Source organism: Oncorhynchus kisutch, linkage group LG6 (genome assembly GCF_002021735.2).
Source record: "Oncorhynchus kisutch isolate 150728-3 linkage group LG6, Okis_V2, whole genome shotgun sequence".
Classification (NCBI taxonomy): Eukaryota; Metazoa; Chordata; class Actinopteri; order Salmoniformes; family Salmonidae; genus Oncorhynchus; species Oncorhynchus kisutch.
Window position 1 is genome coordinate 4,302,994 of NC_034179.2, and position 20,942 is coordinate 4,323,935.

A 20,942-nucleotide genomic window follows, 5' to 3' on the forward strand; every position below is an offset into this window, starting at 1 on the left:
CACTACTCTCCTACATCCAATTCTGCTCATTTCACTACTCTCCTACATCCAATCCTGCTCATTTCACTACTCTCCTACATCCAATCCTGCTCATTTCAGCACTCTCCTTCATCCAATCCTGCTCATTTCAGCACACTCTCCTTCATCCAATCCTGCTCATTTCAGCACACTCTCCTTCATCCAATCCTGCTCATTTCAGCACACTCTCCTTCATCCAATCCTGCTCATTTCAGCACACTCTCCTTCATCCAATCCTGCTCATTTCAGCACACTCTCCTTCATCCAATCCTGCTCATTTCAGCACACTCTCCTTCATCCAATCCTGCTCATTTCAGCACACTCTCCTTCATCCAATCCTGCTCATTTCAGCACACTCTCCTTCATCCAATCCTGCTCATTTCAGCACACTCTCCTTCATCCAATCCTGCTCATTTCAGCACACTCTCCTTCATCCAATCCTGCTCATTTCAGCACACTCTCCTTCATCCAATCCTGCTCATTTCAGCACACTCTCCTTCATCCAATCCTGCTCATTTCAGCACACTCTCCTTCATCCAATCCTGCCCACTGCTCATTTCACTACTCTCCTACATCCAATCCTGCCCACTGCTCATTTCAATTCTCTCCTACATCCAATCCTGCCCACTGCTCATTTCACTACTCTCCTACATCCAATCCTGCCCACTGCTCATTTCACTACTCTCCTTCATCCAATCCTGCCCACTGCTCATTTCAATTCTCTCCTACATCCAATCCTGCCCACTGCTCATTTCACTACTCTCCTACATCCAATCCTGCCCACTGCTCATTTCACTACTCTCCTTCATCCAATCCTGCCCACTGCTCATTTCACTACTCTCCTACATCCAATCCTGCCCACTGCTCATTTCACTACTCTCCTTCATCCAATCCTGCCCACTGCTCATTTCACTACTCTCCTACATCCAATCCTGCCCACTGCTCATTTCACTACTCTCCTTCATCCAATCCTGCCCACTGCTCATTTCACTACTCTCCTACATCCAATCCTGCCCACTGCTCATTTCACTACTCTCCTACATCCAATCCTGCCCACTGCTCATTTCACTACTCTCCTACATCCAATCCTGCCCACTGCTCATTTCACTACTCTCCATCCAATCCTGCCCACTGCTCATTTCACTACTCTCCTACATCCAATCCTGCCCACTTCACTACTCTCCTACATCCAATCCTGCCCAGTGCTCATTTCACTACTCTCCTTCATCCAATCCTGCCCACTGCTCATTTCACTACTCTCCTACATCCAATCCTGCCCACTTCACTACTCTCCTACATCCAATCCTGCCCACTGCTCATTTCACTACTCTCCTTCATCCAATCCTGCCCACTGCTCATTTCACTACTCTCCTACATCCAATCCTGCCCACTGCTCATTTCACTACTCTCCCACATCCAATCATGCCCACTGCTCATTTCAGCACACTCTCCTACATCCAATCATGCCCACTGCTCATTTCAGCACACTCTCCTACATCCAATCCTGCCCACTGCTCATTTCACTACTCTCCTACATCCAATCCTGCCCACTGCTCATTTCACTACTCTCCCACATCCAATCATGCCCACTGCTCATTTCAGCACACTCTCCTACATCCAATCATGCCCACTGCTCATTTCACTACTCTCCCACATCCAATCATGCCCACTGCTCATTTCACTACTCTCCTACATCCAATCATGCCCACTGCTCATTTCAGCACACTCTCCTACATCAATCCTGCCCACTGCTCATTTCAGCACACTCTCCTACATCCAATCCTGCCCACTGCTCATTTCAGCACACTCTCCTACATCCAATCCTGCCCACTGCTCATTTCAGCACTCTCCTACATCCAATCCTGCCCACTGCTCATTTCACTACTCTCCCACATCCAATCATGCCCACTGCTCATTTCAGCACACTCTCCTACATCCAATCCTGCCCACTGCTCATTTCAGCACACTCTCCTTCATCCAATCCTGCCCACTGCTCATTTCAGCACACTCTCCTTCATCCAATCCTGCCCACTGCTCATTTCACTACTCTCCTACATCCAATCCTGCCCACTGCTCATTTCACTACTCTCCTTCATCCAATCCTGCCCACTGCTCATTTCAGCACACTCTCCTACATCCAATCCTGCCCACTGCTCATTTCAGCACACTCTCCTACATCCAATCCTGCCCACTGCTCATTTCACTACTGTCCCACATCCAATCATGCCCACTGCTCATTTCAGCACACTCTCCTACATCCAATCCTGCCCACTGCTCATTTCAGCACACTCTCCTTCATCCAATCCTGCCCACTGCTCATTTCAGCACACTCTCCTACATCCAATCCTGCCCACTGCTCATTTCACTACTCTCCCACATCCAATCATGCCCACTGCTCATTTCACTAATCTCCTTCATCCAATCCTGCCCACTGCTCATTTCCCTACTCTCCTTCATCCAATCCTGCCCACTGCTCATTTCACTACTCTCCTTCATCCAATCCTGCCCACTGCTCATTTCACTACTCTCCTTCATCCAATCCTGCCCACTGCTCATTTCACTACTCTCCTTCATCCAATCCTGCCCACTGCTCATTTCACTACTCTCCTTCATCCAATCCTGCCCACTGCTCATTTCACTACTCTCCTTCATCCAATCCTGCCCACTGCTCATTTCACTACTCTCCTTCATCCAATCCTGCTCATTTCACTACTCTCCTACATCCAATCCTGCTCATTTCACTACTCTCCTACATCCAATCCTGCTCATTTCACTACTCTCCTACATCCAATCCTGCTCATTTCACTACTCTCCTACATCCAATCCTGCTCATTTCACTACTCTCCTACATCCAATCCTGCTCATTTCACTACTCTCCTACATCCAATCCTGCTCATTTCAGCACTCTCCTTCATCCAATCCTGCTCATTTCAGCACTCTCCTTCATCCAATCCTGCTCATTTCAGCACTCTCCTTCATCCAATCCTGCTCATTTCAGCACTCTCCTACATCCAATCCTGCTCATTTCAGCACTCTCCTACATCCAATCCTGCTCATTTCAGCACTCTCCTACATCCAATCCTGCTCATTTCAGCACACTCCTTCATCCAATCCTGCTCATTTCAGCACACTCTCCTTCATCCAATCCTGCTCATTTCAGCACACTCTCCTTCATCCAATCCTGCTCATTTCAGCACACTCTCCTTCATCCAATCCTGCTCATTTCAGCACACTCTCCTTCATCCAATCCTGCTCATTTCAGCACACTCTCCTTCATCCAATCCTGCTCATTTCAGCACACTCTCCTTCATCCAATCCTGCTCATTTCAGCACACTCTCCTTCATCCAATCCTGCCCACTGCTCATTTCACTACTCTCCTACATCCAATCCTGCCCACTGCTCATTTCACTACTCTCCTACATCCAATCCTGCCCACTGCTCATTTCACTACTCTTTTTCATCCAATCCTGCCCACTGCTCATTTCACTACTCTCCTACATCCAATCCTGCCCACTGCTCATTTCACTACTCTCCTTCATCCAATCCTGCCCACTGCTCATTTCACTACTCTCCTTCATCCAATCCTGCCCACTGCTCATTTCAGCACTCTCCTACATCCAATCCTGCCCACTGCTCATTTCACTACTCTCCTACATCCAATCATGCCCACTGCTCATTTCACTACTCTCCTACATCCAATCCTGCCCACTGCTCATTTCACTACTCTCCTTCATCCAATCCTGCCCACTGCTCATTTCACTACTCTCCTACATCCAATCCTGCCCACTGCTCATTTCACTACTCTCCTTCATCCAATCCTGCCCACTGCTCATTTCACTACTCTCCTACATCCAATCCTGCCCACTGCTCATTTCACTACTCTCCTTCATCCAATCCTGCCCACTGCTCATTTCACTACTCTCCTACATCCAATCCTGCCCACTGCTCATTTCACTACTCTCCTACATCCAATCCTGCCCACTGCTCATTTCACTACTCTCCTTCATCCAATCCTGCCCACTGCTCATTTCACTACTCTCCTACATCCAATCCTGCCCACTTCACTACTCTCCTACATCCAATCCTGCCCACTGCTCATTTCACTACTCTCCTTCATTCAATCCTGCCCACTGCTCATTTCACTACTCTCCTACATCCAATCCTGCCCACTTCACTACTCTCCTACATCCAATCCTGCCCACTGCTCATTTCACTACTCTCCTTCATCCAATCCTGCCCACTGCTCATTTCACTACTCTTCTACATCCAATCCTGCCCACTGCTCATTTCAGCACACTCTCCTACATCCAATCCTGCCCACTGCTCATTTCACTACTCTCCCACATCCAATCATGCCCACTGCTCATTTCAGCACACTCTCCTACATCCAATCATGCCCACTGCTCATTTCACTACTCTCCCACATCCAATCATGCCCACTGCTCATTTCACTACTCTCCTACATCCAATCATGCCCACTGCTCATTTCAGCACACTCTCCTACATCCAATCCTGCCCACTGCTCATTTCACTACGCTCCTACATCCAATCCTGCCCACTGCTCATTTCAGCACACTCTCCTACATCCAATCCTGCCCACTGCTCATTTCAGCACTCTCCTACATCCAATCCTGCCCACTGCTCATTTCACTACTCTCCCACATCCAATCATGCCCACTGCTCATTTCAGCACACTCTCCTACATCCAATCCTGCCCACTGCTCATTTCAGCACACTCTCCTTCATCCAATCCTGCCCACTGCTCATTTCAGCACACTCTCCTACATCCAATCCTGCCCACTGCTCATTTCACTACTCTCCTTCATCCAATCCTGCCTCCTGCTCATTTCAGCACACTCTCCTTCATCCAATCCTGCTCATTTCAGCACACTCTCCTTCATCCAATCCTGCTCATTTCAGCACACTCTCCTTCATCCAATCCTGCTCATTTCAGCACACTCTCCTTCATCCAATCCTGCTCATTTCAGCACACTCTCCTTCATCCAATCCTGCCCACTGCTCATTTCACTACTCTCCTACATCCAATCCTGCCCACTGCTCATTTCACTACTCTCCTACATCCAATCCTGCCCACTGCTCATTTCACTACTCTTTTTCATCCAATCCTGCCCACTGCTCATTTCACTACTCTCCTACATCCAATCCTGCCCACTGCTCATTTCACTACTCTCCTTCATCCAATCCTGCCCACTGCTCATTTCACTACTCTCCTTCATCCAATCCTGCCCACTGCTCATTTCAGCACTCTCCTACATCCAATCCTGCCCACTGCTCATTTCACTACTCTCCTACATCCAATCATGCCCACTGCTCATTTCACTACTCTCCTACATCCAATCCTGCCCACTGCTCATTTCACTACTCTCCTTCATCCAATCCTGCCCACTGCTCATTTCACTACTCTCCTACATCCAATCCTGCCCACTGCTCATTTCACTACTCTCCTTCATCCAATCCTGCCCACTGCTCATTTCACTACTCTCCTACATCCAATCCTGCCCACTGCTCATTTCACTACTCTCCTTCATCCAATCCTGCCCACTGCTCATTTCACTACTCTCCTACATCCAATCCTGCCCACTGCTCATTTCACTACTCTCCTACATCCAATCCTGCCCACTGCTCATTTCACTACTCTCCTTCATCCAATCCTGCCCACTGCTCATTTCACTACTCTCCTACATCCAATCCTGCCCACTTCACTACTCTCCTACATCCAATCCTGCCCACTGCTCATTTCACTACTCTCCTTCATTCAATCCTGCCCACTGCTCATTTCACTACTCTCCTACATCCAATCCTGCCCACTTCACTACTCTCCTACATCCAATCCTGCCCACTGCTCATTTCACTACTCTCCTTCATCCAATCCTGCCCACTGCTCATTTCACTACTCTTCTACATCCAATCCTGCCCACTGCTCATTTCAGCACACTCTCCTACATCCAATCCTGCCCACTGCTCATTTCACTACTCTCCCACATCCAATCATGCCCACTGCTCATTTCAGCACACTCTCCTACATCCAATCATGCCCACTGCTCATTTCACTACTCTCCCACATCCAATCATGCCCACTGCTCATTTCACTACTCTCCTACATCCAATCATGCCCACTGCTCATTTCAGCACACTCTCCTACATCCAATCCTGCCCACTGCTCATTTCACTACGCTCCTACATCCAATCCTGCCCACTGCTCATTTCAGCACACTCTCCTACATCCAATCCTGCCCACTGCTCATTTCAGCACTCTCCTACATCCAATCCTGCCCACTGCTCATTTCACTACTCTCCCACATCCAATCATGCCCACTGCTCATTTCAGCACACTCTCCTACATCCAATCCTGCCCACTGCTCATTTCAGCACACTCTCCTTCATCCAATCCTGCCCACTGCTCATTTCAGCACACTCTCCTACATCCAATCCTGCCCACTGCTCATTTCACTACTCTCCTTCATCCAATCCTGCCCACTGCTCATTTCAGCACACTCTCCTACATCCAATCCTGCCCACTGCTCATTTCAGCACACTCTCCTACATCCAATCCTGCCCACTGCTCATTTCACTACTCTCCCACATCCAATCCTGCCCACTGCTCATTTCACTACTCTCCTTCATTCAATCCTGCCCACTGCTCATTTCAGCACACTCTCCTACATCCAATCCTGCCCACTGCTCATTTCAGCACACTCTCCTTCATCCAATCCTGCCCACTGCTCATTTCAGCACACTCTCCTTCATCCAATCCTGCCCACTGCTCATTTCACTACTCTTCTTCATCCAATCCCGCCCACTGCTCATTTCACTACTCTCCTACATCCAATCCCGCCCACTGCTCATTTCACTACTCTCCTACATCCAATCCTGCCCACTGCTCATTTCACTACTCTCCTTCATCCAATCCTGCCCACTGCTCATTTCACTACTCTCCTTCATCCAATCCTGCCCACTGCTCATTTCACTACTCTCCCACATCCAATCATGCCCACTGCTCATTTCAGCACACTCTCCTACATCCAATCATGCCCACTGCTCATTTCACTACTCTCCCACATCCAATCATGCCCACTGCTCATTTCAGCACACTCTCCTACATCCAATCCTGCCCACTGCTCATTTCAGCACACTCTCCTTCATCCAATCCTGCCCACTGCTCATTTCACTACTCTCCCACATCCAATCATGCCCACTGCTCATTTCAGCACACTCTCCTACATCCAATCATGCCCACTGCTCATTTCAGCACTCTCCTACATCCAATCCTGCCCACTGCTCATTTCACTACTCTCCTACATCCAATCCTGCCCACTGCTCATTTCACTACTCTCCCACATCCAATCATGCCCACTGCTCATTTCAGCACTCTCCTACATCCAATCATGCCCACTGCTCATTTCACTACTCTCCCACATCCAATCATGCCCCCTGCTCATTTCACTACTCTTCTTCATCCAATCCTGCCCACTGCTCATTTCACTACTCTCCTACATCCAATCCTGCCCACTGCTCATTTCACTACTCTCCTACATCCAATCCTGCCCACTGCTCATTTCACTACTCTTCTTCATCCAATCCTGCCCACTGCTCATTTCACTACTCTCCTTCATCCAATCATGCCCACTGCTCATTTCAGCACACTCTCCTACATCCAATCCTGCCCACTGCTCATTTCAGCACACTCTCCTTCATCCAATCCTGCCCACTGCTCATTTCACTACTCTCCCACATCCAATCATGCCCACTGCTCATTTCAGCACACTCTCCTACATCCAATCATGCCCACTGCTCATTTCAGCACTCTCCTACATCCAATCCTGCCCACTGCTCATTTCACTACTCTCCTACATCCAATCCTGCCCACTGCTCATTTCACTACTCTCCCACATCCAATCATGCCCACTGCTCATTTCAGCACTCTCCTACATCCAATCATGCCCACTGCTCATTTCACTACTCTCCCACATCCAATCATGCCCACTGCTCATTTCACTACTCTTCTTCATCCAATCCTGCCCACTGCTCATTTCACTACTCTCCTACATCCAATCCTGCCCACTGCTCATTTCACTACTCTCCTACATCCAATCCTGCCCACTGCTCATTTCACTACTCTCCTTCATCCAATCCTGCCCACTGCTCATTTCACTACTCTCCTTCATCCAATCCTGCCCACTGCTCATTTCACTACTCTCCTACATCCAATCCTGCCCACTGCTCATTTCACTACTCTCCTACATCCAATCCTGCCCACTGCTCATTTCACTACTCTCCTACATCCAATCCTGCTCATTTCACTACTCTCCTACATCCAATCCTGCTCATTTCACTACTCTCCTACATCCAATCCTGCTCATTTCACTACTCTCCTACATCCAATCCTGCTCATTTCACTACTCTCCTACATCCAATCCTGCTCATTTCACTACTCTCCTACATCCAATCCTGCTCATTTCACTACTCTCCTACATCCAATCCTGCTCATTTCACTACTCTCCTACATCCAATCCTGCTCATTTCACTACTCTCCTACATCCAATCCTGCTCATTTCAGCACTCTCCTACATCCAATCCTGCTCATTTCAGCACTCTCCTACATCCAATCCTGCTCATTTCAGCACTCTCCTTCATCCAATCCTGCCCACTGCTCATTTCACTACTCTCCTTCATCCAATCCTGCCCACTGCTCATTTCACTACTCTCCTTCATCCAATCCTGCCCACTGCTCATTTCACTACTCTCCTTCATCCAATCCTGCCCACTGCTCATTTCACTACTCTCCTACATCCAATCCTGCCCACTGCTCATTTCACTACTCTCCTTCATCCAATCCTGCCCACTGCTCATTTCACTACTCTCCTACATCCAATCCTGCTCATTTCACTACTCTCCTACATCCAATCCTGCTCATTTCACTACTCTCCTACATCCAATCCTGCTCATTTCAGCACTCTCCTACATCCAATCCTGCTCATTTCAGCACTCTCCTACATCCAATCCTGCTCATTTCAGCAGTCTCCTTCATCCAATCCTGCTCACTTCAGCACTCTCCTTCATCCAATCCTGCTCATTTCAGCACACTCTCCTACATCCAATCCTGCCCACTGCTCATTTCACTACTCTCCTTCATCCAATCCTGCCCACTGCTCATTTCACTACTCTCCTTCATCCAATCCTGCCCACTGCTCATTTCACTACTCTCCTTCATCCAATCACTGCCCACTGCTCATTTCACTACTCTCCTTCATCCAATCCTGCCCACTGCTCATTTCACTACTCTCCTTCATCCAATCCTGCCCACTGCTCATTTCACTACTCTCCTTCATCCAATCCTGCCCACTGCTCATTTCACTACTCTCCTTCATCCAATCCTGCCCACTGCTCATTTCACTACTCTCCTTCATCCAATCCTGCCCACTGCTCATTTCACTACTCTCCTACATCCAATCCTGCTCATTTCACTACTCTCCTACATCCAATCCTGCTCATTTCACTACTCTCCTACATCCAATCCTGCTCATTTCACTACTCTCCTACATCCAATCCTGCCCACTGCTCATTTCACTACTCTCCTTCATCCAATCCTGCCCACTGCTCATTTCACTACTCTCCTACATCCAATCCTGCCCACTGCTCATTTCACTACTCTCCTACATCCAATCCTGCTCATTTCACTACTCTCCTACATCCAATCCTGCTCATTTCAGCACTCTCCTACATCCAATCCTGCTCATTTCAGCACTCCTACATCCAATCCTGCTCATTTTAGCACTCTCCTTCATCCAATCCTGCTCATTTCAGCACTCTCCTTCATCCAATCCTGCTCATTTCAGCACACTCTCCTTCATCCAATCCTGCTCATTTCAGCACACTCTCCTTCATCCAATCCTGCTCATTTCAGCACACTCTCCTTCATCCAATCCTGCTCATTTCACTACTCTCCTTCATCCAATCCTGCCCACTGCTCATTTCACTACTCTCCTTCATCCAATCCTGCCCACTGCTCATTTCACTACTCTCCTACATCCAATCCTGCCCACTGCTCATTTCACTACTCTCCTACATCCAATCCTGCCCACTGCTCATTTCACTACTCTCCTTCATCCAATCCTGCCCACTGCTCATTTCACTACTCTCCTTCATCCAATCCTGCCCACTGCTCATTTCACTACTCTCCTTCATCCAATCCTGCCCACTGCTCATTTCACTACTCTCCTACATCCAATCCTGCCCACTGCTCATTTCACTACTCTTCTTCATCCAATCCTGCCCACTGCTCATTTCACTACTCTCCTTCATCCAATCCTGCCCACTGCTCATTTCACTACTCTCCTACATCCAATCCTGCCCACTGCTCATTTCAGCACTCTCCTTCATCCAATCCTGCCCACTGCTCATTTCACTACTCTCCTACATCCAATCCTGCCCACTGCTCATTTCAGCTTCATCTCTCCTTCATCCAATCCTGCCCACTGCTCATTTCACTACTCTCCTTCATCCAATCCTGCCCACTGCTCATTTCACTACTCTTCTTCATCCAATCCTGCCCACTGCTCATTTCACTACTCTCCTTCATCCAATCCTGCCCACTGCTCATTTCAGCACACTCTCCTACATCCAATCCTGCCCACTGCTCATTTCAGCTTCATCTCTCCTTCATCCAATCCTGCCCACTGCTCATTTCACTACTCTCCTTCATCCAATCCTGCCCACTGCTCATTTCACTACTCTTCTTCATCCAATCCTGCCCACTGCTCATTTCACTACTCTCCTTCATCCAATCCTGCCCACTGCTCATTTCAGCACACTCTCCTACATCCAATCCTGCCCACTGCTCATTTCAGCTTCATCTCTCCTTCATCCAATCCTGCCCACTGCTCATTTCACTACTCTCCTTCATCCAATCCTGCCCACTGCTCATTTCACTACTCTTCTTCATCCAATCCTGCCCACTGCTCATTTCACTACTCTCCTTCATCCAATCCTGCCCACTGCTCATTTCAGCACTCTCCTACATCCAATCCTGCCCACTGCTCATTTCACTACTCTTCTTCATCCAATCCTGCCCACTGCTCATTTCACTACTCTCCTACATCCAATCCTGCCCACTGCTCATTTCAGCACACTCTCCTACATCCAATCCTGCCCACTGCTCATTTCACTACTCTCCTTCATCCAATCCTGCCCACTGCTCATTTCAGCACTCTCCTTCATCCAATCATGCCCACTTCACTGCTCTCCTTCATCCAATCCTGCCCACTGCTCATTTCACTACTCTCCTTCATCCAATCCTGCCCACTGCTCATTTCACTACTCTCCTACATCCAATCCTGCCCACTGCTCATTTCACTACTCTCCTTCATCCAATCCTGCCCACTGCTCATTTCACTACTCTCCTTCATCCAATCCTGCCCACTGCTCATTTCAGCACACTCTCCTTCATCTTTCCCACAGTCTCTCTAGCCAATAAAGCATAAAAATGCATATATATATATATATATATATATATATATAAAAACAAAAATCTAAAAGTAGTGCACTATATATGGAATAGGGTGCCATTCATCATCCTCCAAGTGGATTCTCTACTACTGTCTCCCTGCTGAACATTAAGGATTCTCTACTACTGTCTCCCTCTACTACTGTCTCCCTGCTGAGCATTAAGGATTCTCTACTACTGTCTCCCTGCTGAACATTAAGGATTCTCTACTACTGTCTCCCTGCTGAACATTAAGGATTCTCTACTACTGTCTCCCTGCTGAGCATTAAGGATTCTCTACTACTGTCTCCCTGCTGAACATTAAGGATACTCTACTACTGTCTCCCTGCTGAACATTAAGGATTCTCTACTACTGTCTCCCTGCTGAGCATTAAGGATTCTCTACTACTGTCTCCCTGCTGAGCATTAAGGATTCTCTACTACTGTCTCCCTGCTGAACATTAAGGATTCTCTACTACTGTCTCCCTGCTGAGCATTAAGGATTCTCTACTACTGTCTCCCTGCTGAACATTAAGGATTCTCTACTACTGTCTCCCTGCTGAACATGAAGGATTCTCTACTACTGTCTCCCTGCTGAACATTAAGGATTCTCTACTACTGTCTCCCTGCTGAGCATTAAGGATTCTCTACTACTGTCTCCCTGCTGAGCATTAAGGATTCTCTACTACTGTCTCCCTGCTGAGCATTAAGGATTCTCTACTACTGGCTCCCTGCTGAACATTAAGGATTCTCTACTACTGTCTCCCTGCTGAACATTAAGGATTCTCTACTACTGTCTCCCTGCTGAGCATTAAGGATTCTCTACTACTGTCTCCCTGCTGAACATTAAGGATACTCTACTACTGTCTCCCTGCTGAACATTAAGGATTCTCTACTACTGTCTCCCTGCTGAGCATTAAGGATTCTCTACTACTGTCTCCCTGCTGAACATTAAGGATTCTCTACTACTGTCTCCCTGCTGAACATTAAGGATTCTCTACTACTGTCTCCCTGCTGAACATGAAGGATTCTCTACTGTCTCCCTGCTGAGCATTAAGGATTCTCTACTACTGTCTCCCTGCTGAACATTAAGGATTCTCTACTACTGTCTCCCTGCTGAGCATTAAGGATTCTCTACTACTGTCTCCCTGCTGAACATTAAGGATTCTCTACTACTGTCTCCCTGCTGAACATTAAGGATTCTCTACTACTGTCTCCCTGCTGAACATGAAGGATTCTCTACTACTGTCTCCCTGCTGAGCATTAAGGATTCTCTACTACTGTCTCCCTGCTGAACATTAAGGATTCTCTACTACTGTCTCCCTGCTGAGCATTAAGGATTCTCTACTACTGTCTCCCTGCTGAACATTAAGGATTCTCTACTACTGTCTCCCTGCTGAGCATTAAGGATTCTCTACTACTGTCTCCCTGCTGAACATTAAGGATTCTCTACTACTGTCTCCCTGCTGAGCATTAAGGATTCTCTACTACTGTCTCCCTGCTGAACATTAAGGATTCTCTACTACTGTCTCCCTGCTGAGCATTAAGGATTCTCTACTACTGTCTCCCTGCTGAACATTAAGGATTCTCTACTACTGTCTCCCTGCTGAACATTAAGGATTCTCTACTACTGTCTCCCTGCTGAACATTAAGGATTCTCTACTACTGTCTCCCTGCTGAGCATTAAGGATTCTCTACTACTGTCTCCCTGCTGAACATTAAGGATTCTCTACTACTGTCTCCCTGCTGAGCATTAAGGATTCTCTACTACTGTCTCCCTGCTGAGCATTAAGGATTCTCTACTACTGTCTCCCTGCTGAACATTAAGGATTCTCTACTACTGTCTCCCTGCTGAGCATTAAGGATTCTCTACTACTGTCTCCCTGCTGAACATTAAGGATTCTCTACTACCGTCTCCCTGCTGAACATGAAGGTGTGTTCTCTGAAGCAATAATTATGATGTCATGGGGAAGGAAGGTGTAGAAACTGGCAGAAACAGGGTGTTGGCTACGTGGAAAAGTAATGTTGCAACAGAGGACAACTATCAACCAGTAAAACTGGGAAATCTCTTTTCGATCCCCACAATAACAATGACTAGCACGCCAATCTGGGGGAAGTATCGGGAGACTCATGTAGTGAATTTAATTCCACTACTCCCATCTATCACTAAGCTAAATACAGTGCTTTCAGAAAGTATTCACAACCCTTGACCTTGTCCACATTCTGTTGTGTTACAGCCTCAATTTAAAATGGATTAAATTGAAATGTGTGTGTGTGTGTGTGTAGGCCAGTGACACACACAATACCACCATAAAGGTCAGTGGAATTATGTTCTTTGAAATGTTCACAAATTAATTAAAAATTAAAAGCTGAAATGTCATAAGTCAATGAGAATTCAGTCCCTTTGTTATGACAAGCCTAAATAAGTTCAGGAGTAAAAATGAACAAGTCACATAATAAGTTGCATGGACTCACTCTGTGTGCTATAAACATGATTTAAAAATGACTACCTCATCTCTGTACCCCAACATACAGATTATTGTAAGGTCCCTCAGTAGAGCAGTGAATTTCAAACACAGATACAACCACAAAGACCAGGGAGGTTTTCTAATGCCTCGCAAAGAAGGGCACCGATTGGTAGATGGGTACAAATCAATAAAAAGCAGCCGTTGAATATCCTTTGAGCCTCTGGTGAAGTTATTAATTACACTGTGGATGGTGTATCAACACACCCAGTCACTATAAAGATACAGGCGTCCTTCCGAACTCAGTTGCTGGAGAGGAAGGAAACTGCTCAGGGATTCCACCACGAGGCCAATGGTGACTTTAAAACAGTTAGAGTTTAAAATGGTTGTGAAAGGAGACAACTGAGGATGGATCAACAACATTGTAGTGAGGTGTCCTTTTGAACAAAGTTAAATGCAACCAATCAACATTTTTTTTTAAACTTGTTAACTATGTATGCTGTGAGAAATGCACCATAAGCAATGTTTCAAGACTGAGCTTCACTCAGGCAGAGGGACATTAGCCTACAATTTAATTCCTACAGAAACAGGCCTCAGAGGAATGTACAGAAGACTGTTTATCACATGTATCCTTTATAGGGCACTACTTTTGACCAGGCCCATTACACTACATAGGGAATAGGGTGCTATTTGTGACACAGTCTGTGTCACCTGGCATGGAGGGATGACATTCTGGAGATTACTCACACCCCTCCTGTTAGAACAGCAGGAGCTGAACAAACTAGTCGTTTTGTCTTCACTTTCACTAAGGAAGCTTCGCTTCAAGGCTGTTTTCTGTTGTCGTTTTCTTGCTGTGATCGTCTCTCTAAAAACATAGATTAACTAGGATAGATTAACTAGGATAGATTAACTAGGATAGATTAACTAGGATAGATTAACTAGGATAGATTAACTAGGCCCAACGATTGGTGGCAAGAAGCTGGGTCGTATTCATTAGTGCACACCGTAGCATAAAACGCTTTGAAACAGAAAAACGGAGTTCCTCCTTGTTTCAGTCTGCTCTCCTCCGTTTTAGTGAGTTAAAGAATATGACCAAACAAGGCAATTAGTGATTGTCAGCAAGCCAAGAGGCATCCCACGTTTGAAATCCATCCGTCTATAGCACAGAACAAGTTGGCCTTCTGCCAGTGATTTTTTTTAAATTGTATTTCTCCTTTTTTTAACCAGGTATTTATATATAATATATAAATACAACTCTAACCCTTTATTTAACCAGGGAGGCTAGTTGAGAACCTTTATTTAACCAGGTAGGCAAGTTGAGAACAAGTTCTCATTTACAATTGCGACCTGGCCAAGATAAAACAAAGCAGTTCGACACAAACAGAGTTACACATGGGATAAACAAACATACAATCAATAATACAGTAGAAAAATAAGTCTATATACGATGTCAGCAAATGAGGTGAGATAAGGGAGGTAAAGGCAAAAAAAGGCCATGGTGGCAAAGTAAATACAATATAGCAAGTAAAACACTGGAATGGTAGATTACATCTTGCCTGACACAACAACTAGAGGGGAATATTTAAAATACTATATAAAGAGGTAGGGTTTCAGGTGCTTTCAGAAGATGGGCAGGGACTCTGCTGTCCTAGTTTCAGGGGGGAGCTGGTCCCACCAAATGGGGTGCCAGGACAGAGAAGAGCTTGGACTGGGCTGAGCGGGAGCCGACCCCCCCCGCTGGGGTGGGAGGCCCAAGAGACCAGAGGTGGCAGAACAGAGTGCTCAGTGTTGGGGTGTAGGGTTTGATCATCGCCTGAAGGTAGGGAGGCCCAAGGGACCAGAGGTGGCAGAACAGAGTGCTCGGTGTTGGGGTGTAGGGTTTGACCATCACCTGAAGGTAGGGAGGGGCAGGTCCTCTTTCTGTTCTGTAGGTAAACACCATGGTCTTGTAGAGGATGGGTTGGGGTGTAGGGTTTGATCATCACCTGAAGGTAGGGAGGGGCAGGTCCTCTTTCTGTTCTGTAGGTAAACACCATGGTCTTGTAGTGGATGGGTTGGGGTGTAGGGTTTGACCAGAGCCTGAAGGTAGGGAGGGGCAGTTCCTCTTTCTGTTCTGTAGGTAAACACCATGGTCTTGTAGTGGATGGGTTGGGGTGTAGGGTTTGACCAGAGCCTGAAGGTAGGGAGGGGCATTTCCTCTTGCTGTTCTGTAGGTAAACACCATGGTCTTGTAGTGGATGTGAGTTTTAACTGGAAGCCAGTGGAGTGCGGAGGAGGAGCGGGCTGACATAGGATAACATGAAAACCAGGCGTTCTGGATAAGTTGCAAGGGTTTGATGGCAAACGAGAGCCAAGCCAACAGCGAGTTGCAGTAGTCCAGATGGGACTAGGACCTGCGCCACTTCCTGTGGGAGGTCGGGTTGTATTCTACAGATGTTGTAGAGCATGCACCTGCAGGAGTCACTGCTTTGATGTTTGCAGAGAACGACAGGGTGTTGTCCAGGGTCACGCTAAGGTACTTTGCACTCTGGGAGGGCGACACTGGAGTTGTCAACCGTGATGAAAGGAAGTGATCGGGGCATGTTTTAATGTGTCAGGGGGCTAGGGTCAGTCTGTTATATCTGGAGTATTTCTCCTGTCTTATCCGGTGTCCTGTGTGAATATAAGTATTCTCTCTAATTCTCTCCTTTCTCTCTCTCGGAGGACCTGAGCCCTCAGGACTAACTGGCCTGATGACTCCATGCTGTCCCCAGTCCACCTGGCCGTGCTGCTGCTCCAGTTTCAACTGTTCTGCCTGCGGCTATGGAACCCTGACCTGTTCACCGGACGTACTACCTGTCCCACACCTGCTGTTTTCAACTCTCTAGAGACAGCAGGAGCGGTAGAGATACTCTGAATGATCGGCTATGAAAAGCCAACTGACATTTACTCCTGAAGTGCTGACCTGCTGCACCCTCTACAACCACTGTGATTATTAGTATTCGACCCTGCTGGTCATCTATGAACATCTTGGCCATGTTCTGTTATAATCTCCACCCGGCAGAGCAAGAAGAGGACTCGCCACCCCTCATTAAGTGCCGAATTTGGTCAACAACAAAAAATGTATGGCTTATGTGCTACCTGAGGTTCATCTGATCTAATAGAAGTTTAGTAATGCTTAAGTTGTTACAAGTGTACTCATATAAGTAGGACACATGACATCCTGGCAACTTTGAGAGAAAAAAAACACTTTATATTGTTTCGAGTGGCAATGCATATTCATGGCAGGAGACTAGTAGCATAGCATCTCTCTCCATTGAATTGAGGCGGTTGACTTCAACATCCGTTACAATGAATGAGATGTATACACCAATCAAAAGAAAGGATAGGCAGGAGCTAAACATCCCATCGTGCCGCTTAGTGGAGAACTCCCATTGTTCGAGCGGAGAGACATGCATCTTGTCAGTATATCATTACTCTTTGGCTAGGCGCCAGCCGAACTACCCGGACAAAACAGAAAGGTTTGCTCATATATTATGACGCCATTGTGACGTTTCCATGCACATTTTTTCCTTGAGAAAAAAAAACACACCAAACCAGTTTAGTTAAGATGTAAAATTGTGTGACTAAGATCTCCTTGGCAAAAACAACTAAATTAATTACTGATTTCTTGAGCTACACTACATGGCCAAAGTATGTGGACACCCCTCGATCGACAAACATTGGCAGTAGAATGGCCTGACTGAAGAGCTCAGTGACAATCAACGTGGCACCGTCATAGGATGCCACCTTTCCAACAAGTCAGTTGGTCAAAATTATGCCCTGCTAGAACTGCCCCGGTCAACTTTAAGTGCTGTTATTGGGAAGTGGAAACGTCTAGGAACAACAATGGCTCAGCCGTGAAGTCGTAGGCCACACAAGCCCACAGAACGGGACCGCAGAGTGCTGAAGAGCATAAACATCGTCTGTCCTCGGTTGCAACACTCACCACTGAGTTCCAAACTGCCTCTAGAAGCAACGTGGGCGCAAAAACTATTCATCGGGAGCTTCATGAAATGGGTTGCCATGGCCGAGCAGCTGCACACAAGCCTAAGTTCACCATGCATAATGCCAAGCGTCGGCCGTAGTGGTGTAAAGCTCGCCGCCATTAGACTCTGGAGCAGTGGAAACGCATTCTCTGGAGTGATGAATCACGCTTCACCATCTGGCAGTCCGATGGACGAATCTGGGTTTGGCAGATGGCAGGAGAACGCTACCTGCCCCAATGCATAGTTCCAACTGTAAAGCTTGGTGGAGGAACAACAATAGTCTGGGGCTGTTTTTCATGGTTCGGGCTAGGCCCCTTAGTTCTAGTGAAGGGAAATCTTAACGCCACAGCATACAATGACATTCTAGACAATTCTGTGCTTCCAACTTTGTGCCAACAGTTTGAGGAAGGCCTTTTTCTGTTTCAGCATGACAATGCACAAAGCATCCCGTGCACAAAGCGAGGTCCATACAGAAATAGTTTCTCCAGATCGGTGTGGAATAACTTGATTGGCCTGCACAGGGCCCTGACCTCAACCCCATCAAAAACCTTTCAGATTAATTGGATGCCGACTGCGAGCCAGGCCTAATCGCCCAGCATCAGTGCCCGACCTCACTAATGCTCTTGTGGCTGAATGGAAGCACGTTCCCACAGCAATGTTCCAACATCTAGTGGAAAGTCTTCCCAGAAGAGTGGAGGCTGTTATAGCAGCAAAGGGGGGACCAACATGATTTTGTAATGAGATGTTGGACAAGAAATTGTTCACATACTTTTGTAGTGTATCTTAGATTCATTCTGACTATTTTGAGGAAGCGTAAACTGCCCACAGCCTCTCAAGATGGACAACAAGTACTATTGTCGCTTTTAGGAGAGTATGCTTGGCTAGGCGCCAGCCCAACTGACGCATGCTGACACCTTTAATGCCCAGAGCATGCAGGACCCCCAGCCAGCAAACAATGACCTAAAAACTCAAAATAATCATGATTCTACACACCTCTCATTCACCATTGGGGAGCTTATTGGAGCTGTTATCTGTGACAAACATATATAAAGCAGTGCTTCAATTTCAAACAGTGTAATTTGTGATTGCTAAGCATACAAATAAGATTATTTATTGAAACCTTTGAAACAAGGTCTACTTGCGGCCGCAACCGACATGATTGTGAAGTGAATGAAATTGCTTGACTGCTTGCGCAATAGGATATCCTTCACAAAGTGCAGAAGCCACACAAAAGATTTGTTCAAGTGTTGATCAGGAGGCAGGCGGAGCATGTTCTGGTTCTACAAAGCTGTGTCAATCGATAACATTCAATAATAAATGTATTGCATTCATTCTTGCACCATATCAATCATTTATCAACATGTACTTTCCATATATGATGCCTGATCTAATTTTTCTGCAAACATGATAGACAGTTGGTGGTTGGAGTACAGTATAAATTCTGCTGTAGAATTCCTTGAAACCAGCAAGTCAAACTAACAAATGAAGTGAAATGACTTATTAGAAAAATCATGACTCGAGTCAGTCTACACTTCGCTATTCCTCGTTGGTGTGCCAGTCGGAGCTAGGCAACATGTCTGACCAGCTAGATGGTTGAACACCACAGCTGTACCACCACAACAAGTCAGAAAGGTCTCAACGCGGTCACAGGTGTGTGGAGAACACTCCACAGCCAATTAGCACAGGTGTGTGGAGAACACTCCACAGCCAATTAGCACAGGTGTGTGGAGAACACTCCACAGCCAATTAGCACAGGTGTGTGGAGAACACTCCACAGCCAATTAGCACAGGTGTGTGGAGAACACTCCACAGCCAATTAGCACAGGTGTGTGGAGAACACTCCACAGCCAATTAGCACAGGTGTGTGGAGAACACTCCACAGCCAATTAGCACAGGTGTGTGGAGAACACTCGACAGCCAATTAGCACAGGTGACCCGCCTATGTCTTCCGTTAACAAACCGCGTAACACGGCCGTGTGGGAACACTAACCCTATAAAAAAAAAGGTGTAGTAATTGAACCTTTTTTAGTTTTTAGGAAATGATTTATTTATTGCCGATATGAATGATACGTTCATATATTTCGAACCCCGTAACATAACCAATCCTTTTCAACTTTCAGGACGAGTGTCGGAAGAACTTAAACGAACCCGAGCAGAAGAGACCATCAAATATGCACAAAAAGCAGTTATCGTCTATGACTGGGGTACAAGATAACTAGCTAACTCAATGAATTAAACGGTGTAATTGGGCTATACGAACTTGTTAATTAACAAGTTATCGTCTAACTATCATCGTGACCATGGCAGAGGTGTTAAGTCAAACCACAAAAATACCATACCGACATTACCGATGTCTAGGCTGTATCACAGCATCAACAACATGTCAGCTAACGTAAAATCCGTAACAAAATAAACTGATATCCAATTGTGTCTGTGCCAGTAACGTTAGCTAGCTAAATACAAGGGAACGCTGAAAAAACTGTTTAGACATTAAAACGAAAAAACGAAACAACGCGTTAGACAGTGACTAACAATTGAATGGTATTCAAGAGACACATTACTTTACTTAGCTGGCTAAACATCGATTAGTTTACTAGCTATCATGTGAGAGGTAATTTCAGTCTATCGACATAGATAGCTAAGCTAACTAGCTGACGTTATATTTGACATCATGCTAACGTTAGCTTGAGACATACTTTAGCTAGCTAACGTAGTGGTGTCACTAGCTAAATTGATAGGTAATACTTACACATAGACGATGGACATGAAATGCATAAACCAGAGTACCAGAAATAGAATGAATCCAAATATAGAGAAACCTTGCATGGCAAGATCCAGAAGAGCCATCATTGTGGCTAAGCTGCTACGTTAACAACACCGGCGGTGTAAATATCCAGGCAGACTGGCGAGTCCGAGCGGGGTATGGCACTTCCGTCTTTTCTTCTTCT

The 20,942-nt window shown here is 46.4% G+C and overlaps 1 protein-coding gene across 1 annotated transcript in view; it reads right to left on the bottom strand.

The window, feature by feature from the left end:
- Positions 1-20,904, bottom strand: part of LOC109880396 (ceramide glucosyltransferase) — a 39,942-nt gene extending 19,038 nt beyond the window's left edge. The window contains exon 1 of the mRNA XM_031826020.1: positions 20,744-20,904. Within this exon, the coding sequence (XP_031681880.1) occupies positions 20,744-20,844 (101 nt within the window). The 5' untranslated portion in view covers positions 20,845-20,904. The remainder of the gene's footprint in view (positions 1-20,743) is intronic.
- Between the last annotated feature and the right edge of the window lie 38 nt (positions 20,905-20,942).